The sequence below is a fragment of the Curcuma longa genome, chromosome 9 (genome assembly GCF_044706935.1).
Source record: "Curcuma longa cultivar G26 ecotype Majalengka, Jawa Barat chromosome 9, ITB_CL_G26_1.1, whole genome shotgun sequence".
Lineage (NCBI taxonomy): Eukaryota > Viridiplantae > Streptophyta > Magnoliopsida > Zingiberales > Zingiberaceae > Curcuma > Curcuma longa.
Window position 1 is genome coordinate 8,116,192 of NC_133869.1, and position 25,860 is coordinate 8,142,051.

Genomic DNA, 25,860 nt, shown 5'->3' on the forward strand with positions numbered 1-25,860 from the left:
TCATAAATAGCATTTTGTTATAATAGAGTGGGAGATATGTTAGTTTGCTATAGATATATGCAACTAAAAAATCTGACATAATAAGAATTTGAAGTGTACTTAATTTTAAACACACTGAATGATCAAATATATTACCTACTTTATCTCCCTTTCATCTCGATCTAATCAAAATTAAAGCCATACAACACAGACTTCATCTAGGGGAAATGAGAAGGGAGCAATTCAAAGAGGGAGTTAATTGCTCCATCTAGAAACAAAGAAACAAAAGTGGAAAAAGGAAAATACTATAAATTAAAGACAAAACTCAGAAGTATAATACCTATTTTATGCATCGTCCATACTCATGATCTCTGAAAATCATTAAAACTAATTGAAGTGACAAAAATTTTGAAAAAGATTTAAAAAAAAAAACAACAACAGATTGATACTACTTCAACGATGGACTGGGGAAAATAAATTTAAGTAGATCAATTAACTAAGATGACCCACCGGTCGGAGCATCAACGGAGCATCTCTCCCCGGCGCCAGTACTGATGGCCATGGCGGACACAAGTGAGGAGGAGGAAGAGGCAGCCGAAGCCTCGGCTCTGGTCTCTTCAGCCGTCCGCTTCCTCTTCTTCTTCTCGTAGGTGATCCCCCGCGCCTTGGCCTGGCTCTCGCGGACTTCCCGCAGGTATACGCGAACGGCTCCCGCGGCGAAGGGGTTGGCCTCGGGCCGGCCGCCGCTCTCCTCGAAGGCAGCGCGGAGGCGGCCGATAAGGGCATCGAGGGAGCCCCAGGCCTGGCGGAGCGGGCACGCGCAGGGGGCTGGTGGGCCCGCGCGGCCGAAGAAGGCGCAGCCGGCCACGTGAACTTTGGTCTTCCCGAACTGGTCGAGGTAGCGCATGAACTCGATGACGTGGGCGCCGCCGCAGGCCGCGAGGGCGAGCGGCGGCCGCTTGTTCCGCAGGTACTGCAGGAAGGTGTGCCAGTCGCGGCGCTTCTGCGACTCGTACCGGCTGGGCAGCGAGGGGGGAGGGAGGTAGGGGTCGGTGGCCAGGGTCGGGGAGGAGGGATGTGTCTCCGGCGAGATGGGATCCATGCACCGAGCGATATTGAGTACTAACTACTACTAGCTAGAGAATGAAAGCAGCAGTAAAGTAATCGGTGGTGGCAGGTGGCGAGACAATCACAAATTCACAATACATCAAATTTTACTTTGCCCCCTTGAAATTTATCTCATTTTACATCAGCTCATCAACTCTGATCGATGTATCAGCCTAATTTTACTTATCCATGCACATAGTTATCAAACACCCTCATGTAAACTTCCTCTGGGTGAAAGTGATTTTTTTCTTAATTAAGAGAGTAAAACTCAAAAGTGACTAAAACTGAGAGGTGAGGACTGAGGACTAAGAATTCACGTGGTGGTGGGGCCGCCAGGTAGTCAAATCGGAGGATTGGCTCCATTTTTTTTTATCTTTGACGGGGCCAAATTTTAGAGGAGGACTTTTAGGTACGTGTTCACTGCGATGCTGCTGTACTTGATGTCCATTGGATCACCAACATTAATGTTCGATAGGCTTCAACTCCGATGCTTTTGTGCGATATTTACTTTGATCGCCAAGCCCTCGCTAAAAAAAGTGAACTAAGCAGTCAATCACACGACACAAGACAAATAGCTGAAAGGACCATAAAAATGGGGCAATCAGTTCAGACCAAATCCTAATAACCCTCGGGGGAAAAGTTGTTTTGTATTGAATATTAGTCAGCACAAACGATATTATAATCTCTTATGGACATAGAATTCACATGGGGAATCCTAAATAGTTCAGACAAACAGAGGATCAAGTCAAATGCAATTTTGCATCCATGTTGACTCCAGCTAAAAAGACAAACTAATGCAATCATTCAGAGGAGCATGAAACTCCCGTCTGAGAGTTGAATATATGCATACAGAATTTCTCCCTTTTGTCGGTCGAAGAAGTGGCTTCAATTCAGAGGTTTAGCTGTCTCAAGGTATGACTCAGGTTCTAAGAATCAAGAAATGGATATCTCTGTCAATAGCAAACCCAAGAAGCAATAGAACAAGAGTCATTTAAATCTTACGCAACGCATTCATAATGATGCTATCATTTAAATCAATATCCTTGATTGGTAGTACGAATAATTAAGAGTCAATTATGCATGTGAGAGAGTTGGCATTCCATATCCTCCCTATTTGTTGTTTATCCATCATATCGGTATGTACTTATCTGAATTATTCTTCTGAAAATCTATTCTTAAGATATATGAAAGAAAATGTTGTCTTGTTGATCCACCGTAAACAGCTACCCTAATCAATATGGCACGAAACGTCGTTAGAACAATTCGTCAATTTCAAAAACTTTAAGTCGACATCATATATACATCGATATGTTTGTCCTGTCTACTATTGATTTTGAGCGACGTGTTGGTAATAATTCGACGTTTTAAATATTTCTTTTTCTGAGATAAGATATCAGATCAGTTGATATTCCTTTAAGATTTCACTTCCAACACAATTGGTTCGGAATATTCTTCTTTTTTCAATGTTTAAAGTAGTTTTGATGAATTTAATTGAAGTCGATGAATCAGATAAGAACGTCTGTTACTAGGAAGACAAAGGCAACAGGAAGTACCACACTTAAAACTGCAAGTGGACTGAGCTGAGTGGTATACATCCTCTCTCTCTCTCTGTCTCAAATCCAACCACAGTGACGAACATGCCTGCCATGGAGAGGTATCTTACTGGTGAACAGATACAAGATTTGTTTGTTGGATCGATCGATCATCTATTCTCCGCGGTCATTTGCATGAACATTTAGATGAAGTTGGGGCCAAAGGTTGGAGGTTTGTCGCTTTCTGCATCAGCATCATCATTGAACGCATTATCTATTCCTTTGCAAAGCCTTCTTAATTTAAGCCAAAAGTTGCCCCTTCGGCTGTCATCAACATCCTTATCTTCTTCATTATCATTATCGTTGTCATTATCACCACTAAATGCTCTTCTCCATTTTCTGTGCAAACCTTCTTGACACATAACTCTCCGGCATGCATTTGATCGAACCGGACTCAATTTTAACAAACTCATGCGAAATGATTTGAATTGAAAGCGGCCACTTTACCATTCATGTCTTGTCCACATCTTCTGCATAAATCAATGAAGAGTGAGTGGCGGGGCATGACCCCAAAAGCAGCAGCACCACTTCATCCCTGCTCTGGAGTTCGATTAAAAGAAACAAACGATGACGGCACTCCGCTACGACGGACTCGATGATGGGAACTTCCATGTCCCCGGCACCACTCTCCGCCTCCTCCTCTGCATCTCCCTCCCCTTGCTCGTCTTCTCCGTCCTCCTCTGCCTCTACCTCCGCTGGATCTGCCACCGCGGAGGCACCGGGACGCACCCGGTGAACGCACTTACTGCTGCGGCTGGCTCCGGACTCGATGAACGGACTATTAATAGCTTCCCTGTGCGGTTGTCGCTGGCCGGGGAGGAGGCGGCGCAGTGCTCGATTTGCCTGAGCGGGGTGCCGGCTGGGGAGAAGGTGAAGGCGTTGCCGGGCTGCGGACATGGGTTCCACGTGGAGTGCGTCGACGAGTGGCTACGGGTGCACGCGAGCTGCCCGCTGTGCCGGGCGACGCCTCGTTGTTCGCCGGCAGGATTGGCGCTGCAGAATCAGGAGAGGCATTAGACATGCATTCTGTAGAGAATAAATCAGATGAGCATGTAGTGATAATAATAATTATTTTTTAAAAAAAGTTTTTACATCTTTTTCTTTGGAAATTACGGACTTTTTTTTTTGTTGAGCTGTATTTGACGCTGAATTGATCGATCTTTAAGATCCATGTATTAAAACGTAGGAAGATGTCGGATCTTTGTGGGTAACAGAAATCGCACCATGCATGTTCATGTTCGCTGAAAAAGCCGTGAAAAAAACTATGAAAATGAAATGTCAGAAAAATTGTGGCTGCTGGGATTCGAGCCCAGGTCTCCACGGCCACAACGTGGAATTCTAACCACTAAACTACAGCCACAGTTGTTCTTACTAAATTTTAATAACTTAGATATTTATATAATAGTTTTATTTTTTTTGGGTCAAACCGTGAATAATTTTAACGCACAGTGGTTTCACGTCGGATCTTAGTGCATAAAATTAGAGTACTTTCCAGTTATCTTGTAAACTTTGTCTTAATTTAATTATTCTAAGCAAGTACTTGGTTTTGGCATTAATTTATGTCTTAATTATGCATCAAAATATATCCGAAAGCAATTCTTCAGAGATTTAATATTTGGAAACCTGCTGAGAAGAATGTTTTCCTCAACACTTTGGAGCCAAGAGTGTCTTTCTTTCTTTCTAAAATGTTTGGATTTATTATTTTTATCTACAATGGCACATATAACAGTCAACGATCAGAATCATTAATTACTAATAAAATTCTAGAATTTTGACAACAACAAAAACAATATCGTAGAAACTAGTCTTTTCAATATTTCTCTATTTTAGGTGGCATCCTGCAGGCTCAGGTATTATTTTCCCAGGACTTTCTTTTTTCTAAAAAGGATGATCATAATTCAAGTAGATCTGGAATATGTTGAAACATAATGCATACAAGAAGAAGAGAGCCAACTGCGCAGCAGCAGAGCAGCGGAAACATCAATGGAATAAAAACGCAGCAGAGCCAACTGCGCCTACTTCCTTCCTTCCTTTTTTAGCTAATTTCATTTACCAAAATTATGCTGTAATTTATTATATTTATTTTATTTTACTTTGTAAAAATAAAATAAAAATAATAACAATCACACATATTGACTGCCCAACGGTCCCCTGTCTCTTTCTATCTGCCTACTGCATTAACATTTAACAGTTCGTCTTGTTCCTGCCCAAACCCAATAAATGCATAGCTTTCCCCGATCTAAACCTTCTGCCGATCCGATCAAATTCGTCGCCCTTCTCCACTAGATCGGATGTGAAACCCTACCCATTTCCCCGGTCGTCGATCGCTCTCTCCTATTCCGACCCAAAGCCCCGGATCAGAGATCCCAAATGGGTAACTGCTGCCGCTCGCCGGCGGCCGTCGCCCGCGAGGACGTCAAGACGCACTTCCCTGGTGCCCACCACGACCACGGAGGGCCCACATCCGGCAAGCATCACCATCGCAACCAGAACGGCGTCGGAGGCGCCCAGTCCAAGCGCCTGACGGTGCTCTGCAGCGACGCCAAGTCGGTGGGAGCTATCGAGGAGAGGTACGCGCTGGACCGCGAGCTCGGACGCGGGGAGTTCGGGGTCACGTACCTGTGCATGGACCGCGACACCAGGGAGTTGCTCGCTTGCAAGTCGATATCGAAGCGGAAGCTGCGGACGTCGGTGGACGTGGAGGACGTGCGGCGGGAGGTGACCATAATGCGGCACCTGCCCAGGAGCCCCAGCATCGTGAGCCTAAGGGAGGCGCTGGAGGACGACGGCGCCGTGCATCTGGTGATGGAGCTGTGCGAGGGCGGGGAGCTGTTCGACCGCATCGTGGCGCGGGGACAGTACTCGGAGCGTGCAGCGGCCGTGGTCATGAGGACGATCGTCGAGGTCGTGCAGCTGTGCCATAAGCATGGGGTTATCCATCGCGATCTCAAGCCAGAGAATTTTCTGTTCGCCAACAAGAAGGAGAATTCGCCGCTGAAAGCGATCGACTTTGGGCTCTCTATTTTTTTCAAGCCTGGTATGTCTATTCTCCTCTGGATCTTGGTACTTGCTGAGGAACACAGAGTGGTTCTGTTCACATTGTTTCCCAGGCAGCTAAAACACAGTTGTCGACTTTGTTCTTGATGCAGAGTTCCTGATGTTAAATTGCTGATGTTTTTCTCACATTCAATGGCATTCTCATTTGTAGTCAATTTCATTATAAAACCAGGTTTATAATGCCCATCAAGATGATTGTTTACAAAGCACTCCATGCAATTCTATTCTGATGATTAATTGTGTATATCAACATTTGCAACATCATCCCTACCTGTCTATTTGAATGTCAGTTTAACTTATTTTACCTGATCTATGGTGCATACAATATATCTCAAATGCTCAGCAAAAAGGTACTTGATGAATGAAAGATTGATTTTGCAATATCAAATTGTAACAAACAAAACCCAAAGGCTCTAAATTTACCCATGATTATTAGGAGTATATTTGTATATGGTCAACCTCATTTGCCAAAGTGCGGTGGTGAGTGTTATTTGCGAGAGCAAGGAAGAAGGAACCCACAAAAAACCACCAAAAGGAGATATCTACATGTCTCATATTTTATTTTAGCTCAGGTACCTTGGATTATTGGATAAGGCAATGAAACTGTTAGTGAATGATTATTACAAAAAAACTGCAACAGCTACAAGAGCCAGAAGAGATGAGTTTTGCCATGAGAAGTGCAAGGACTGGAACATAGACACAATGTTCACCAAGGATTTCACATAAAGTTTAGTAGGAATGTTAGGATGACTAATTTTTACAATATCATGTTATGCCTCCATTTTCTAGGAAACAGTCCTTGATATCCTATAATGTATGAGATCATGAACTGTATCTTCCAAATTGTTGCTAGTATTTCTAGGTAAGAATTTCAATCTTTGTTTCATCAGATAAGTGAGTTCTACTAGATTCCAATAACTGCAGCCCTGTCTTTTATTATTGCATCAACTATCACATATACTCTTTTATTTTAAATTCATGGTCTTAGTAATTTTTGGTTCCTCCATTCCAGGCGAAAAATTTTCTGAGATTGTTGGTAGCCCATATTATATGGCACCTGAAGTTCTAAAAAGGAATTATGGACCAGAAATTGATATATGGAGCGCTGGAGTTATTCTGTATATCCTTCTCTGTGGAGTTCCACCATTCTGGGCTGGTAAGTTCATCCACACTTAAACATCAAATCCTTATACTACTGTTATATGTGCAGAGATATGCTAGTTCATCCACACTTAAACATCAAATCCTTGTACTACTGTTATATGTGCAGAGATATAATTCATTGCCTTCATATGCTCACCTGTCATCGATTCTGAAAGATTCTGATATAATTAATGCAATGTGTTTATGCTGCAGAAACTGAACAAGGAGTTGCACAAGCCATTCTTAAGGGGGCCATAGATTTCAAGCGTGATCCCTGGCCCAATGTTTCAGAAAGTGCCAAGAATTTGGTTCAGCAGATGTTAGAACCTGAACCCAAGCTTCGGTTAACTGCAAAGCAAGTGCTTGGTATGGTACATGACAATATGATATCCTTTTGTAAGCTTTAATATGAAGAGAGTTTGTTGCATGAGGCTTGAATATTTATCAAAAGTAGTTCATCAGATTTTAGTTCTATCTGGTTAATCTTAGTAATACGAAAAGAAACATTGTAAAAAATTTGATATCATAAGATTTATTAGAAGAAGGGGAGCCTTGATGTAACGGTAAAGTTGTTACCGTGTGATTTGGAGGTCACAGGTTCGAGTCGTGGAAATAGCTTCTTGTAATGTAGGATAAGACTGCGTACAATAGACCCAATATGATCCGACCCTTCTTTGGAATCCCACATTGGCGGGAGCTTTCTGCACTAAACTACCCTTTTAAGCTGTATTAGAAATGTTATCCTCTCTATCCTATCCTGCCCTATTCTCATGTAATAATTTCAACACACCTGCCATAAGAAATTTAGATTTTTTTTTTTTTTTTGCCCAAGCATGTTTGTTGACTGGTGCTTAGATATACATTTTTTTTCTTGCAGAACATTCTTGGCTTCAAAATTCTAAGAAAGCACCAAATGTACCCCTTGGTGATGTTGTCAAGTCGAGACTCAAACAGTTCTCAAGAATGAATAGATTTAAAAGGAGAGCTTTGAGGGTACAATCTATTTGCCTTTGTCTAGGTTAACTGTTTCAAAATTGTTGAATGCATCTTAGTTCTGTTACGTATTTCTTAGGTTATTGCCGATCATTTGTCTACTGAAGAAGTTGAAGATATTAAAGAGATGTTTCGGATGATGGATACTGACAATGATGGCATTGTTTCTCATGAGGAACTCAAAGCTGGCCTTGCTAGGTTTGGTTCACACCTTGTGGAATCTGAAGTGCAGATGCTTATTGAAGCTGTAAGCATATATATACACGATGAGTTTCTCAGTCCTTATATTAAGCCCAAAATTAAGTATAAAAGTAAGAGGGTGAAACCTTATGATCTATTCTATGCATGGCAAATTTATTTAGGAAAGATTAGATTGACATCTAATTTCAAAATATTAACGTGAGAAATTTATGTATTTGCATAAGAATTATATGGATGTCGTATTGAGGGAATCATGTATGATGCAATGTTTACTTTTTTGCAAAATATATGAATTGTGAACAAAGCTTTTAACGTAGATACTACATTCATTTATATGTTTTAAGTGATATCCTTTGCAGAGAAATTGAATTGTATGATCTAACTGTATAAATGTGCCAAATAGGTCGACACTAATGGAAAAGGGACCCTAGATTATGGAGAATTTTTGGCTGTATCTCTTCATTTACAGAGAATGGCTAATGATGAGCATCTGAGGAGGGCCTTCTCCTACTTTGACAAAGATGGGAATGGCTTTATTGAGCCAAATGAGCTTCATGAGGCACTAGCAGAAGATGGAGCTCCTGATAGCATGGATGTAGCAAATGATATCTTACAAGAAGTTGATACTGACAAGGTATGTGTTTGTGCTCTGAATGCCACACCTTTACTCCCTTCTCTCTTAACAAAATTTAATCCAAATTAGGATGGGCGAATAAGCTATGACGAATTTGTGGCAATGATGAAGACCGGAACAGATTGGAGAAAGGCTTCGCGACACTATTCAAGAGGAAGATTCAACAGTCTGAGTGTCCGATTAATGAAGGATGGATCCTTAAACTTGGGTTGACAAATGAATCAATCTTCCATGGGTGATATTTTCTATATCCCGATTATTTTGGTGGGCTTTGGTCATGGGATCTCACTTGATTTGCTTGCTCTGTAATTACTTGTCCCAGTTCCGTTATCATTGAAAGAAGACGTGTCTATCTGATACCATGTATTGCAATATATTATGAGATAGATGTTAAGAAAGCCATATGGGATTCTGTTGTAATCTAGATTTCATGATTACTATAATTCAAGAGCAAATCTTGTGAGCTTAATTGCATAATCAAGTATGAACTCGGAGGAGTGTGATTTGACTGTCATTGTATTATGTGTGGCTGAAGATGAAGGAGAAAAAAAAAGTTGCATTTGACTGTACGAGAAGAAATGATGCATTGTACCTTTTTAATTACAGTTTATATAATCGATTGAAATTATTTTTTATTTTATTTTTTAAAAAAAAATAGATTTACTTATGCAATTAAATGACCAGCTTATTGTATTTTAAAAATATATTTTACATTTTTTAATTACTCAGGCTATTTAACTGCCCAAGCAGCTTGAGTTTATTTTAGCTAATAAAAAGGCCTTATATGAGGGCCCTAAACCCATGGGCCGGCTTGCTCAAAATGTATTTGTTCAAATCAAATTTAAATCGACATATATATATTTTTTCGATTGGCATCCACTTAGCACAATAGATGTAAAAGTATTTGTCTTATTTTATTTTGTAAGAGGTTATTTCGAGTAATTAAAATGTTTGTACAAAAGTTCTATCACATCATCTTAATTCACATAATAGTTTTTTCTTCTTTAGTGATGATGTGAGATCATTTTTTATTTGGAACAGAAGGAAACTGCTCTCTTTAACATGTAGTTCACTTACTATTACACAACAGTATGTGGCTACACAATATTCTCGGATTAAGTTAAATAAAGACTATTATTATTATTATTATTACCACTACTACTAAATAGTCAAATTATAAAATTAGACTTTTATATCTTATAAAATATCACAGCCAATTATTTAACGATGAGGTTGAGATATAAATAGACATTTTAGTTTTATATATATACACGTTTCTTGGAGATAAATATTGTTTGTTGTTTGCCTGTTGAACCTTTAATTAATTTGGATAATTGTCGATCCAACGTGCCGACAATATATATTAAAATGTAAAAAATTAATCTTTGACTGTTAATTGATCAATAGTCAAGATTAATTATTCTCAAATCTCCTTAGATAATGGTTTAAATTTACCAGCAATTCAACATTGTATTATTGACATCATCCCCTCTTGTGGGTCTATAATTGCATATGTAATTTACCTCTTGTATGACTTTTTGCATGATTTTATTATCGCCCTTAGGCTATAGTTGAGTTAGTTACGATAGAGTGGAATTACTAAATGGGCAAGGATTGAATCTTGATGAAGCTGAAACAGTGCCCTCCGTCGTAGTCAATTACAACTTCTCAATTTATTTCTTCACATATGATCGTAAAAATATGGATTCTATCTTTTACTGAAATATTATTGTCATCAATTCTTTGTGCAATTAATATTTATGTTACACTAAATTTTATCTCAATAGTTTGAATTTGACAAGGTAATTCGATCGCTGTCTGCCAAGTGGCTTTCCACATAAATTTTGTCGGATTGAATTAAATAATAGCAATATAAACATGTCGATCATTAGCGAATAGCGACAATAATTAGGAAACAAATATAATTATTTAAGCGATTGTTTGATTTCACTTCATATTACAAAATAATTATAATAATCTTCTCATATCCGACCACGAAACATGCATTATATATATATATATATATATATATATATATATATATATATATATACACACGATGTATTTACAAGAATTTTTTTCTAAATAGGAACGCAATCAAAGGATGTTGAGCATCTGGATTGACCGCCGTATGCGCTTTCCGATTTACCATGATGAGTGGAAAATTTTTATGGGACCAGACCGGCTACTCCCAGGGATTGAGTCCATTAGACTGGGATTTATCATTATATATATATATATATATATATATATATATATATATATATATATAAATATAATTCATCAAATTTTTTTCTCATATTAAACACATGCGATATTGCGATTGAATTACTTGGAAGGAACCTTTGCAACAAACGTCAGTGAGCACGTCAGGTTTTCTTTGAGGTATTAAAAAATTAAATTATTTTTCTGCATGAATAACTTATAAAATATTATTAACTATACTTATTAGTATAGCTTCAGCAAAAAAAAAACCTTTTAATTCTAAAAAATAAAACTTTTAGAATTTATTATTTTTTTAATGATTTTTAATTCTGAATTTATTATTTTTAAAAAAACTTTTAATTCTAAAAATAAATCTAAATCTAACATGTTATGTGTTAAAATTTTTTTAAGATTTAAATATTTTATTTTAAAAAAATTATCATTAAGTAATTTTAAGTTTTTTATATCATATAAAATGAGATCTACAGTATTGATCTGTTAGCTCTTGAGAGAATGAAGATATAAAATAAGATAAAAAAAAGAAATTGATATATAAATAGAATTTTATATTTTTATAATAATATAATACTTATAATTAATATAAAATTAATTAATTTTACTGTTATTTTTAGAATGATGCATCAATTTAGCCATGCTTAATTCTTATGCATGCATCAACTTCTCATGCATGTAGGCGTGAGCAATGCATCAAATGCACGAAGCGGCATCAAATTCTCATGTGTAGCCATACAAACATGATGTGATCCTGCAGAAATTGAAACACTATGATCTCACGAAATGAACGCATTGTTTGATTGATATAAAAAAAATTTTATTAAAATATTTTTTTAAAATAATAATGGGCCCCATTAAAAATTGGGGCCCTAGGCATAGGCCTTAGTGACCTATGCCTTGAGCCGGCCCTGACCTCATACGTGATTGGATTAGTTTTCATTGGCCGATCAGTTCGGGGACTTTTTCCATGATTCGAGTTTACGGAGTAGGCGTTTTCATGTTTCGCCCAATCATCGATGGCTCATTCATTAATTGGCAAGTTTATTTTCCTTTACTTTTCCCTCGCTAAGTAAACATATATTTTCTTTTAAAATTTATTATTTATTTTAAAATTTTTAATTTTGAAAATAAATCTAAAACATATAATATGTCATATTAAAAAAAATTCAATAAATATTTTATTTTAAAAAATCATCATCAAATAATTTTAACTTTTCTTTATCATATAAAAAATTAAAATTATCTTTGTATATCTTAGACTATTCAAACTTATTTTGTGGCGAAGAAATGATGCTTAAAAAAAGTAAAAAACTAATAGATGGCTTTGCATCCAATAAATGAGAAACTCTACTTTCTGTTCTTATTGAATCAAGGAAGAGAAAGAAAAAACGATGAAGGAAGATCACAAAGGAGGAAAAAAATTATCATTTGAGAGTATCATTGATAGGAAGAAGAAGAATATGAGATCACTATAAAGGAAGGAAAAAGGTATGAGAACACGGATGAAAGAAATCAGGAAAGACACGAGATCACAAATGACTATGAGAGCGTACATTTTAAAAATATCAATGCAAAAAAAAAAAAAAGATTGAATTTTTTAAAAATAAAATATATAATTTAAAAAATTTATAATAAATAAAGTTAAAATGATCTAAAATTAAAAATAAGCAATTGTAATAAATAATTTAAAATTAAAAGTGAACTTAAAAAAATTGAATAAAATTAATATTAAATTAAAATATTAAAAATTAGAGGCTCAAATTTTTATTGGGGGGCTAAGCATAGGCCTAAAGAATTAGATCAAAATATTAAAATATTAAAGGCCTATGACTAGGACCGGCACTGCTAAATAGTCACATGGTTGGATTAGATTAAAGATATATGCAACTCAATAGGTTGGATGGATGAGACTACTTGTTAATCCAACTATAGCTAACGTCCAACTTGGATTGCAATCTATCTATCTTCTATTTATAGATTCAGAAAACAGAAAAGTCCACTGGCCGACACATTTAACACGTTCAATTATACATCCTATCCCTTTCGCACCCATGCAAGAAATCTATTGAGTTCATTTCAAATAAAATCCATTCGACCTCATACTATGCATATGTTTTCACTATTATTCTTTGTTTTTTTCACACTCAGATAGATAGTGATAAATCAATAATAATTATAGAAGTGAAGGTGTAGAATGGTAATCGTGAATTATTGGAGGATTTTAATAGCACTTAAAAATATATATATGAAGTAAAAAAAAATAAAATATTAAAATTACAAGGGCATTTTTTAAAAAAACTGAAATATCAGTGGATCACACTCTTTCTCTCTCGCTCCATCTGTTCTATAAATAGGCACGTTTGCACCTAGCCGAGAGCAGAACCAGCAAGGCTATTTTAGGTCGAGCCCGAGTTAGCTCGAAGCCATGGGAAGCGCCCAATTGGTGGAGTGGCCCGAGCCCATCGTCCGCGTCCAGGCCCTGTCGGAGAGCGGCCTCGCCGCCGTCCCCGCCAGCTACATCAGGCCGCAAGCCGAGCTGCCCTCGCTCTCGACCGGCGTCGACGCGGCCGCCGCCAGTATCCCAGTGGTCGACCTGGGAGCCGGCGGCGCGGCCGTAGCCGAGGTGGCGGAGGCGTGCCGCGAGTGGGGGTTCTTCCAGGTGATCAACCACGGCGTGGACCCAGGCCTAGTGGAGAGGGCCGTCGAGGTGTGGCGGGAGTTCTTCCGCCTGCCGCTGGAGGCAAAGCAGGCCTACGCTAACTCGCCGGCGACGTACGAGGGCTACGGCAGCCGCCTCGGCGTCGACAAAGGCGCCATATTGGACTGGGGCGACTACTTCTTTTTGTACTTGTTGCCGGAGAAGTTCAAGAACCAGGAAAAGTGGCCGGTCCTGCCAACTAATCACCAGCAATCAAAGTGATTCATGAACAGAACAAATATTAATTAATAATATTTTTCCCTTGATTTATTTGTTAGAATTTATCAAGTGATCACTCAAACCGCTATTTTATTTAACATTATTGAGAAATCTATAACGTTTAGTTGTATATAGGGAAACTGTGCAAGAGTACGGGGACGAGTTGGTGAAGCTATGCAAGAGGCTAATGAAGCTCCTGTCGCTGAGCCTGGGCTTGGACGTGGACCGGCTGCCGGCGGCCTTCGGCGGTGACGATGTCGGTGCAACCCTGAGGGCCAACTACTACCCTAAGTGCCCGCAGCCGGAGCTGGCGCTCGGCCTGTCAGCGCACTCCGACCCCGGAGGGATCACCGTTCTCCTCGCCGACGACGCCGTCAAGGGCCTTCAAATTAGGAAGGGCGATCGGTGGGTGACAGTGCAGCCGCTGCCCGGCGCATTCATCGTCATCATCGGCGATCAGATCCAGGTCGATAATTAGTAACTGCAGAAACTTGTTGACTGAATCATTACCACAAAATATATATAGGGGAAATTTCAAAATTAATTTATTAGGTAGAATTAATCATCAAACAGAGGGATTTTGTTTTCATCGAATTGACCGATTCAACGATTTGAATCAGGATTAAGCTTCTGGTGCAGATTAGAATACTGAAACTGAGGTTAACTAATGCAGTCCATACACATGCAGATACTGACTAACGCAGTATACAAGAGCTTGGAGCATCGGGTGGTGGCGAACGCAGAGAAAGAGCGCTTGTCGTTGGCTTTGTTCTACAGCCCCAAGAGCGACGAGGTGATGGCGCCGATGGAGGAGCTGGTGACGGCGGAGAGGCCGGCGATGTACCCGCCGATGACCTTCGACGAGTACCGTCTGTTCGTGAGGAGCGAAGGGCCGAAGGGCAAGTCCCAAGTCAAGTCACTCCAGAAAAACCACACGTACGTACGTTGCTAAGCACGTACGCAAACCCTGCACCATGCATTCGTACGTGCATGATCTGAAAATCAACAAGCGACATGGATGATCGACGACTACATGAATCAAAAGTTATATATATATATATATATAAGAAGACAATAAAAGTGTGGCTTGTATAAATAATATCGTACGTTGAATACACATGCAGCATCGCCACTACTATACGCAGCAGCATGCATGAATTGTATTATTTTACTTTTTTCAAAAAAAAAATATAAAATTTTAATATCATAAAGATATCCTAAAAGTTTCCAAAACTGTAATTATTTTACCTCCGACTATTAATATTGTTACATTTTGCAGTAAAAAAAATAATATCAGCAATATCTCTGTGTTAAATAATAATTTTAAGTCATAATTAATTTATCCTTTTTCAGGACGCGATTTTACTTTGCCCTAAAATATTCTAATTTTTCAGTTCACTTTTTTATTTTTTTTAAAAAATCTAACTTTAATTGTACAATATACCATATAATTATTTTATCCTCATAGTTTTATGTATTTAAGATGAATAAATGTCATGTCATGTGGGTCTCGTTTCATTGAATTATTTATTCATGATGTTTTTTAAAAAAAAATGTAGTCTCATATTTCATTGACAGTTCTTTATCAAACTATCAAATAAAAAATTATTTATGTTGAGTACTAATAAAAAAAAAATTCTAAATAAAATAATTACTTATTCATTCTATCTTATAAAAATCATTACAAAATAAATAAAATAATCAAATAACCAATTATTTTTTTAAATATAATTTAATTATTAATTTAAATAAATAAAATAAAAAATATTTAGTATAAATTATTTTTAAATTATTATATCTTGTAAGTTAATTTGAAGATAGAAAAATAAGTGATATCATCAAAAATATTATTAAATTAAAAAATTTCTCATAACATCAATTAGAAAATTACTTAAATAGACACTTAACCCTAAGATGCAAAAAAAAATTAACAGAAAAAAAGAAAAAATTATCAAAAGTATTCTAAATATAAAAAAACTTAAAAAATTTTTAAAAAATAAAAATTATTAAAAATAATAATAAAATTTTCGAATCCTCTTTCCTCGGTCATCTTAGTTTGAAAAGAACTAATTGAGTTTAAATTAAATCAGATGATAGAAGGAAGATCATCAAATACCAAATCGATAAAATCTATTAATAGTTATTAATTAGACTTTGAAAATCCTCGACGATCCAAAGGCAATTTTATTTCTAAATTTAAGAAATTAAAAATCAATTTCACACTCATCGATTCCATGTCGCTTCAAGTGAATTAGTTCTGCTTTGAATTATCAAAAAAAAATATTGACTTTTCTCTATTACACCATAAAATAAAAAATTATTTATGTTGAGTACGGAGAATCATTTCTAAATAAAATAATAATTATTCAACGTATCTATAAAAAAATTAACATAATAAATAAAATAATCAAGATCAAATTAAAATAAAAAAAGATAATTATTGGTTTAAATTATTTTTTAATTATTATATCCTTTATTGGATTTCAAAATCATTTCTAAAAAATTCATAATATAAAAATTAATATATATTTAGTCACAATAAAAAATTTGTATCAAAATGATTTAAAAAATAGAGAATTTCTTCTAAAATAATTAATTAATATCTAATAATTTTTTAAAATAAAATTTATTTATTTAAAATAAGATATATAATTATAGGTTTAAATTATTATATACTGTATATCAATTTGAAATTATTTTTTAATTATTATATACTCTATATCCTCTAGGTTGCTTTTTATTAGAAAACCATGTTGGTAGCTTCTATCTATGGCGATGTCAGTGTCAATTTCGATCGCCATGTCTAACCACAATTGGGGAGTCATTAATGTCATCCATCGCAAACCATGGCAATTGTCAAACCTTTAGCTTGAAGTAAGAGAAGAAGCTTCATAGATTGACAATAGTTCTTTTGGTAAAAGCTAGACAAACTAACTATGATAGACTAGCCAAGTGAGAAGGGCAAACTAGGAGTGTAATCGAACCAAACTGAGCCAAAACAATAAGAGGCTTAAGCTTGGTTCTTTTTTCCTAAGCTTGAGCTCGGTTCGAGTTTGATTCGAATTTTAATTTTTAAATTTGAGATCGACTTTTAATGAAATTAAATAGTTCAACTCAAATTTAAAATGTTATTATCCAATAGGTATGAAATGAAAATGTTATTATCCAATAAGTATGATATAATCCAAATGTTATTATCCAATAAGTATGAAATTAAAATACTTTTTAATGCTTATTTAGATATGAAATAGCCCTAAAAATGAATGAGCAAAGTGTGAAAGAAAATATTTATATTTTGTAAAATTATAAAGTCAATAATTGAAATGTTTACTTATGATTTTTATTTTTTTTTTAAAAAATCTCACGCTCCATTGACTTTCTCTTGCAAACTACAAAAAAAAAAAATTATGTTGAGTAGAAAATTTTTTCTAAATAAAATAATTATTATACATCATAAAGATAATTACATCTAACTAAAATTTAGAATATGATTTAATTATTAATTTAAATAAATAAAATAAGAGAATTATAGGAGTGCATCGTACCTACTTAAAGAGAGTGGAGGCATGGACTTGAGAGATAGTGCACTTGGATTTTCCGTTGATCAAGCGACTACTACAAATTCGAGATCTCATCCTTTTAGTTGTTGAGTCCTTGATAGATGCTACTCAGAAAATGATGGATTAATTTGAGCAGGATGGTGAAATGGGCAAGGCTTATATATAAATCCTGCGGCACGATTAAATTTATGCGACGATGGGCGCCTTTTGACGTGGTTGGGATTTCTCGCTAGCGAAGTAAGTAAGTGATTCGCGATGAATCAAAAATCGCAATCTAACCTTAAACCCCTAAAAAACGCGCGCTGTTCTGTGAGAGTTACCATTGCCATCAAGGTCTTCGAAGCACACCGACACCGCGTGAACTCTGTTGCGCGATCAGCCACCCTCTCGCCCTTGTCCATTGCAGCCGCGCCTTCTCTTAGCTGCTCCACCTTCACAAGCCCGTCGAGTACACTACCGGCGCCGTTGAGATGCTCCGCTCCAATTGCCCATCCTAGCCCACCTCCCTCTCCTCCATGCGCCCAAAGGTAGTGCCTTCGAAGACCTCGATGGTGGTGGCTCACCTAGGCAGCTTTACGCTGGTGATTCTCAAGGTGCTCTCAGGCTTCAAAGGAAGAACATCAACCTAACAAAGCTAGAGTTGATCAACTCATCATCGAAGGCGGACAAGTCACCAATTTTCATCTTGGACGTGAGGGCGAGGAAGGGGACGCTCAACCCGTTCTCCTATGTTACTTTGAGGGCTCGTTGGAGGACATGAAGGCAAACAAGGCCATCAAAGAGATCTCCTTGATCATCGAGTTCGCGAGGATCTTAGGCTGCTACGCCGCCGGCGCCAACATCTATGGCCTCCATTAATAACTGGAGCATACTTCACATTAAGCAGATAGGATCCTAAGGCAATTGAGAGGGAGTTATGTGATGCTCCATCTCATCCAACTTTTTTATTTTGTGTTTCCTTCGATATGATCTCGCATTTTCCTTCCATCAGAAGGCAATTTTCTTCTTCCAATCCCTGTGAATTATTGGTTCTAGTACAACAATATTTGTCTTTCCAGCGAAGCAAAGAATGTGCTGTGCTCTTTGCAAGTTCCTAAACTGGGGAACCTCATTTAATTTAAATGTCCATAGCTGATGACGAACCCGATTGATCCATCCACTTTTCTTTTTCTTTTCTGCTAGTTTTATTTGAATTTGACTCATTTAGATGTTATCAAATTCTATTGACTTTAGAATGATCTAACTTGAACTTATTCGTTTAAATATTATTAAATTCTCAATTCAAATTTATTTTGATTGTTTAAATTTTTACATTTTAAATTTATTTATTTTAATTAATTTATTTATTTAATATGTTTATAAGAATTTTATTAGTGAATATAATTTAAAAATATTGTTCATAAACATTGTTCAAACTTTTAAACAAATCCAAATGTTCATTTCTTTATTAATTAATATCAACGAAATGAATTTAGATATCAAGGAAAGAATAGACGTAAATTTTGATGATAGATAATCACTTAATCAATCTTAACATGAATATTAAGTCAAGGAGCACTAGTAAGATGTGTTCGATCAAGGAATGCCTGATAAAATAATATTGATCAAGGAAAATAAGATGTAATCCAGACCACTTCTGCAAAATCAAGATGATGGGTTCACTGGCAGACGAGCTAGGCAGGAAACACCAACTTTGTGTTCCTCTTGCAAACAAAGAAATTGCCACAAAACAAGGCTCAAGTTGAGGTTTTGGCCTTTGGGACAGAGTGTGTTTGCTGATCTACTTGGGATGAAAACAATTAAAGGGAAAAAAAATATGATTAAAAGGAGCTCAATTTGGAAGACCCAAAAAATTATAAGCTTAGCTTGAAGGAGAGCAAATATGAAGTCTTGGACTATGTAGGAAAAAATAAGGATCAAGATTGATTAAACTTAAAATATTAGAAACAAAAACAAAAATATGAATGACAAAAAATGCTTTAAATAAATTAACAAGAGTTCACTGGCTGATTACAGGCAGCATAAACATCAAGGTAACTATTTCAATCAAGGTATCTATTTCAAGGTAACTATTACAGGGAGCCTCATTTAACTGTGCATGAAGTAAATAGATAGATAATCCTTAGATGTCGGTGTTGTGAATGTAACGCAAAGAATAATTACCTATGGATCCTGTGCTCCACTTTAGTTTCTGCATCAATTGCCTGTCTAAGAATATTATGGCTAGCATATGCTTTTGTTTTCTTTCAGTCTTCGAAAGATACATGGGAAACCTGTAGTCTTTATTCTTTTAGCGATTTAGATGGGGTCTTGTCTTCTAGTTTGGATATCGTATAATTTGACATTTGCTTTGTTCTTTTTATCATGATTCCATCCTCTGTCTGGTTGCTAGGTTGGAGCAGCCTGATGTCCCATTAATATTCTCTGGAGCATCACCTTTGAAGGGAGGGTTAGTTGTGAACTATACACTTTAATTGAGCACCTCTCTTTGCGTCAGCTAATGAAGATGATATTAAGGTTATCTTTGTAGGCTACCTTATGCACAGTGCTATGGGGGTCACCAATTTGGGGTGTGGGCTGGTCAGCTAGGGGACGGACGTGCTATTACTCTTGGAGAGCTCCTGAATTCTCGTGGTGAAAGATGGGAGCTGCAGCTCAAGGGTGCAGGGAAGACTCCTTACAGTAGTTTTGCAGATGGTCTGGCAGTACTTAGAAGTAGCATCCGTGAATTTCTTTGTAGTGAGGCTATGCATGGACTTGGAATCCCTACTACTTGTGCACTCTGCCTTGTTACTACTGGCAAGCTTGTCAATCGAGATATGTTTTATGAGTATGCCACTGCTGCAAATATTTACATTTGTTTTTGTTGAAAATATGAATGAAAACAATGAAATGGAAGGATGGAGAAGACCCTCATATGGAGGACTTTAGTCCCACATTGGTAGTTGAAGGGCAACATGGTTGGTATATATTGTATCATAAGCATTGATGTTGTGAACAAATGCAAGGGAAAAGACTCTCTCTCATGCGTGGGTGCGCAGGGAGGGTGCAAATCCAGGGCCCGGATTGCACTGCCCGCAAGGTAACTTGTGTGCGAGCGCGACCTGCGCACGTCGAATGTCGGACCGGTCAGGATATAATTTGCCCAACCAGATAAAGCAACTGCGCGCGTCGATGGGAGCAGAGAATACAAGAGCATTCTCGATCCCTCTCTTCCTTTCTTCCTCTGCTTTCCCCTTATAGTTTTTTTGGTGTAGTCAGTTCGCCGGAAACAATCCGATATTGTCGTTGTATCCTGGGAAATAGACGTCCGTCGTGAGGGGCGAATCTGTTTTAAAGAAACTGCGTTGAACGCAGGCCTCGACCACTCATCCACTCGGCTCGGTCACTCGGCGGTTCGGCCACTCGGCTCTGTACTCGGCAGTTCGGCCACTCGGCAATTCGGCTACTCGGTGGTTCGACCACTCGGCTCGGCACTCGGTAGTTCGACCACTCGACGGTTCGGCCACTCGGCTCGGTCACTCGCCAGTTTGGCTACTCGACGGTTCTGCAACTCGGCTCGGCGACTCGGCATTCGACGGTTCGGCCACTTGGCAGTTTAACCACTCGGCGGTCGGCCACTCGGCTCAGCACTTGGCGGTTCGGCCACTCGGCTCGGCCATTCGGCAGCTTGGCCATTCTGCAACTCGGCTCGGTCATTCTGCAACTCTGCCTTGCAGTTCAGCAGCTCAGCCACTCGGCAGCTTGTCAACTCGGCTCGGCAGCTTGTTAATTCGGCTCGACAGTCGACCACTCAGCCATTTAGCTCTCTCCAGCAAAGTAGTTTCAACCGTTTTCTCTTAGCTCTGACATTGATAATTATTTTATGAGTATGCCACTGCTGCAAATATTTACATTTGTTTTCTCTTAGCTATGACATTGATAATTATTAAGAATTTGTAGTATCATACATTTTGTAGGTAGACATTAACATAGTTGATTTGATTGTGTTGATAGAAACCTACATTATATGTTTATGATAATGCACTTTGAGGTAGCAAATATCAGAAACATTGATATATCTCATTAGAATCATCCATTTAATTGAATTTGCTACATTCAACTTCTTAAGGAGTCCATTGATATATTTTTAGACATATACCGCTAATCGAGTGCTTTTGCCATTCAGCTTTATAATTGAGGTATGAGTGATAGCACATGATTGATTAGTCATACAATAGCTCTATATCTATGAGTGCTATGATGACAAATGATTGGATTTTGATAACTAAAAGACTTCAAATACTCGATTGTACTTAGTGTTTCTACTTGACCTGGACCTGGAATTACTTTGTATGTATATGCTATGGAAATTGGAATAGCAACACTTTATTGAAAGATTCGTAACCTTTTGTGATTATATCATATTCACTTATGTTGTGGATGTTGCAGTGGCAATTCTAAGGATGAACCCGGTGCGGTTGTTTGCCGTGTTGCTCAGTCCTTCCTGCGTTTTGGTTCATATCAGATTCATGCATCCAGGGGAAAAGAAGACCTTGAACTTGTTCGCACTTTGGCAGATTACACAATCCTCCACCATTTTCCTCACATTGAAAAAATGAACAAAAGTGATGGTTTGTCTTTTGAGGTTGGTGGTGAGGGATCATCGTCGGTGGTAGATTTGACATCCAACAAGTATGCAGGTACTAATCTTCAATACAAAATTATTGTAGATATTTAGTTCTTTTATTAGTACCTAAAGACTCATTAGCATTGTGTTAAATGGTTCAATATCAGCTTGGTCAGTTGAGGTTGCTGAGCGTACTGCTTCTTTGGTTGCAAGTTGGCAGGGAGTTGGCTTCACTCATGGTGTTTTAAACACGGATAACATGAGTGTGTTGGGTCTTACAATTGATTATGGGCCTTTCGGTTTCTTAGATGCTTTTGATCCAAGTTATACTCCTAATACTACAGACCTTCCTGGGAGAAGGTATTGTTTTGCAAATCAGCCTGATATCGGCTTGTGGAACATTGCACAATTCACATCTACTTTATCATCTGCGGAGTTGATCAGCAAAGAGGAGGCCAACTATGCCATGGAAAGGTGGTTTTTCTTTTACTACGAGATTATGTTTGTGATAATGTGCTATTTCATCATCACCATCAAGCCTTGTCTGTCCCGACTAACTTGAATTTTGAGTAGCTGTATGAATCTGATCCTTGTTGACATAATTGCTCTTCTTTTGCAGGTATGGAGATAAATTCATGGACGAATACCAGTCCATAATGACCAATAAACTAGGTCTATCCAAGTACAACAAACAACTCATAAGCACCCTCCTTAACAACATGGCCGTCGACAAAGTTGATTACACAAACTTCTTCCGGTTGCTTTCAAATGTCAAAGCGGACGCTACCATTTCGAAAACTGAGCTCCTTGTTCCTCTTAAAGCTGCTTTACTGGACATTGGCCCTGAGAGGAAGGAGGCATGGACCACTTGGGTGCAAACCTATATTGAGGAGGTATTGTTTTTGTGTCACACCTTTACACTATTTGTGGCATTTATAACATCCATGCTCTGCAGCCATTCCATTTCTCTTTGTACAGATTAGGTCCAATAGAAATTGTTATAAGAGTAAATTATTAGAGTTTGATACCCCAATTGACGAGTCCTCATGTTGGTCGAGGATGTGGCTTGCTTACCAAGTCTCTATGTTTCTTTGGATATGTGATTACCTTGTAAAACTCTTTCCTTACTGCTGCTTTTTTTTTCTTTCTTTCTTTCTTTCTAAAGTTGGTTTCAAGTGGTGTCTCTGATGATGAGCGCAAGGTCACAATGAACTCCGTCAACCCGAAATACATCCTCCGCAACTACCTATGCCAAAGTGCCATTGACGCCGCTGAGCAAGGTGACTACGGAGAGGTTCAGAGACTGCTGAAACTAATTGAGCACCCGTACGACGAACAACCAGGAATGGAGAAGTATGCCCGGCTGCCTCCGGCATGGGCTTACCGGCCTGGTGTTTGCATGCTGTCATGCTCATCTTGAGGGTGGTGGTGAGTTTGTATATATAGTTTTAAAAGGGTTTTATTTTTTCTTGATGATGAAAAAAAAATACAAGTATAGCTTCTTCTTTGTAATATTGTTTACTTTCACTTATGCTTAATTTATGCTTTTTAGTTTCTCTATTCTGATAGCAATTGCACTGCAGTTGCCTGCCATGGCCTAAACCTCACTATCTGCATCCAAAGATGAAACAATGCAAGATTTTTCTTTGTAGGAGAAGAACATCCAAACTCAGAGGAATTTGGTTTGTGAGATATAGGGGTGATTCTTCATAATCATCCGCTAGGCTAGACGACAAGTAGGAACAGAACAGTATGTAAAACCTCAAATTGTAAGTGTTTTATTTCATGTTATTGTATGCAATTGTTCATGCATATCAAAATAGAACAGGAAAGAGCTCAGAATCAAAGAAGAAACAGAGGATTATGGAAAACAAAAAGGAAATACACAGATGAATGGAAATGCAAAAGAACTCGACAAACCATTTTGCAGACTGAATGGATCAAAATTTGTAAGACGAGAAGGTGTGAGGTTACATTTGCTTTAGCAGCTCATTCAGCTTGTAGACAATAGAGCTGGCGAATGCTCCCAGAGGCTGTGAAAACATCTTTGGGTCAGTAGAGAAACTCCCCAAGGACGTTTGAGAATCTTTAGAATGTAAAATTTTTAAAAATAAATAGATAAATAAAAAAAATCAAGAGATGGGAGGATCATAAGTTTCATGCAATAAAATTGACAATAATATGATTGCAGAGTTTTCAATTATACGAATATGCTTTCATAGTAAAGAGTACTATGGTTGCTCGTAATCATGGAGTTAATGACTAATTTACTCTGAAATATGGATAATAAAAAGATGAATCATGGGATAAGAATTCGTTGTCTAAAAAAATCAATTTTTTTTACAAAAAAAATCCTTTTCATTGTAGGGTCCATCTGAAATAAGCATCAATAATGCAAGTTAATTAGTCCTTTCAAATGGCCGTGGGATCCATAATTAATTAGATTATAAAAAAAATGGATCGATAACCTACCAAATTAATTAGATTAATTAGATGGGTAGGAATTATATATCTAAAATATAGAAAAAATTAATAATACAAGCTAATTATTTGGCAATCAATGTGGGCCCATATGAAAAAGAGGTACTATTTATCTATGTGGGGCCCATGACAAGCAGCCTATTGAATTGAAAAAGTCCTCAATAGTGCAAATTAATCTTTTTTTTAATATGGATAATAAAAAGATGAATCATCACAAATAAAAATCCTCGTCATTGTGGGGTCTTTATGACTCACAACCAGGTAAATATGCATCCATGCTACAATAAAGCAAGTTAATTATTGGCAGTCAATGTGGGCCCATGTGAAAAATAGATATTATCTATCTCTCGTTGTCGTTCGGCAATGTAAAAAATAGTCCTCAATGATGTAAATTACTCTTTTTTAACGTAAAAAATATTAGTGATGTGTTTACTTTGAAAAGATATAAGTGAAATTTACATAATTTTCAACATATATCATGTTTCGGGTAAGAAAATTATTAAATAAATGGATTTATATGTATTAATTTAATTATATATCATGACTATATCTATTTGTTTATTCATTATAAGCAATTAAAGGTTATACAGTTGTTGAATTTTCATGACTGTGCAAGAGATTAATGTCGAGTCTTAATTTGCTCCAACAATAATTTTGATTTGATCGAATTAAATTGACATATTTTAATTTAATTAATTATATATATGTATAAATATATTTTAAAAATAGTATTATTTTAAAGGAAAGTTGGTCGGCCTAGATTCAACTTAATTAGTTGGCCTAATCAAAATTAATTAATCATTCAAATATAATGTCTTTCTCCTAACAAATTTTTTTCTCGCACGCAAGCTTAAATAATTGCGTTAACGAGATAAGACAATTTAATTTGATTTTTTATTTTATATAAATTGACTTGTTGAATTAAAATAATACAACTTGACATTTTATTTTATTTTTTATTTAAGCCAGCTGGTCATATTAAAATAATATGACGTATATAACCGAAATCAAATAATGCAATTTGACATTTTATTAATTATTTAAAACTAGCTTGTTGGCCAAGTAAAATAAATAATACAACTTGAGTCTTTATTTTATTTAAAACTGGCTTATTGTATATATTTCACTAATACGATCGACTTGACCTGCAGAGCAACGTGACAAAACAGACAACACAATGAAATTAAAGGAAAGAATATAAGTGAATTTTGAAGGTAAATAATCATTTAATCCATTTTAACATGAAGATTAAGCTAAGTCAAGAAGTCCCCGGGGCCATGATGTCGTGGTAGGACATCTAGGTTGTCACCCAGGTACCTACGATTGATCCCCAACTATGTCGTATTTGTAGTAATTTTTCTTCAAAT

At 37.0% G+C, this 25,860-nt stretch overlaps 5 protein-coding genes and 1 non-coding gene across 6 annotated transcripts; 4 read left to right on the forward strand and 2 right to left on the reverse strand.

Moving 5' to 3' along the window:
* Positions 1 to 338: 338 nt before the first annotated feature.
* Positions 339 to 1,215, reverse strand: LOC141834675 (protein G1-like7). Its single transcript, XM_074722009.1, has one exon. It carries the CDS (start codon positions 1,079 to 1,081, stop codon positions 476 to 478), a length of 606 nt encoding a protein of 201 aa, XP_074578110.1. The 5' UTR covers positions 1,082 to 1,215; the 3' UTR covers positions 339 to 475.
* Positions 1,216 to 3,191: 1,976 nt separating this feature from the next.
* On the forward strand, positions 3,192 to 3,893 carry LOC141834676 (RING-H2 finger protein ATL66-like). The gene has a single exon (XM_074722010.1). It carries the CDS (start codon positions 3,246 to 3,248, stop codon positions 3,693 to 3,695), a length of 450 nt encoding a protein of 149 aa, XP_074578111.1. The 5' UTR covers positions 3,192 to 3,245; the 3' UTR covers positions 3,696 to 3,893.
* A 73-nt stretch (positions 3,894 to 3,966) lies between these two features.
* TRNAH-GUG (transfer RNA histidin (anticodon GUG)) lies at positions 3,967 to 4,038 on the reverse strand. The gene has a single exon. It is a non-coding gene; the product is annotated as a tRNA-His (tRNA).
* An 878-nt stretch (positions 4,039 to 4,916) lies between these two features.
* Positions 4,917 to 9,245, forward strand: LOC141834672 (calcium-dependent protein kinase 16-like). Its single transcript, XM_074722007.1, has 7 exons — positions 4,917 to 5,715; positions 6,748 to 6,891; positions 7,092 to 7,244; positions 7,756 to 7,871; positions 7,951 to 8,118; positions 8,476 to 8,706; positions 8,776 to 9,245. Exons 1-7 carry the CDS (start codon positions 5,049 to 5,051, stop codon positions 8,917 to 8,919), a joined length of 1,623 nt encoding a protein of 540 aa, XP_074578108.1. The 5' UTR covers positions 4,917 to 5,048; the 3' UTR covers positions 8,920 to 9,245.
* Positions 9,246 to 13,321: 4,076 nt separating this feature from the next.
* Positions 13,322 to 14,902, forward strand: LOC141834835 (jasmonate-induced oxygenase 1-like). The gene is made up of 3 exons (XM_074722210.1): positions 13,322 to 13,842; positions 13,979 to 14,309; positions 14,532 to 14,902. The coding sequence occupies exons 1-3, from the start codon at positions 13,352 to 13,354 to the stop codon at positions 14,793 to 14,795; spliced, it is 1,086 nt and encodes a 361-aa protein (XP_074578311.1). The 5' UTR covers positions 13,322 to 13,351; the 3' UTR covers positions 14,796 to 14,902.
* A 4,864-nt stretch (positions 14,903 to 19,766) lies between these two features.
* On the forward strand, positions 19,767 to 24,175 carry LOC141834497 (uncharacterized; the record flags this gene model as incomplete). The annotated part of the gene is made up of 7 exons (XM_074721818.1): positions 19,767 to 19,852; positions 19,934 to 20,233; positions 21,835 to 22,085; positions 22,180 to 22,486; positions 22,632 to 22,905; positions 23,178 to 23,440; positions 23,596 to 24,175. Coding segments are annotated over 6 exons (1,473 nt in total), but the record flags the coding sequence as incomplete, so codon positions are not given.
* Positions 24,176 to 25,860: the final 1,685 nt, after the last annotated feature.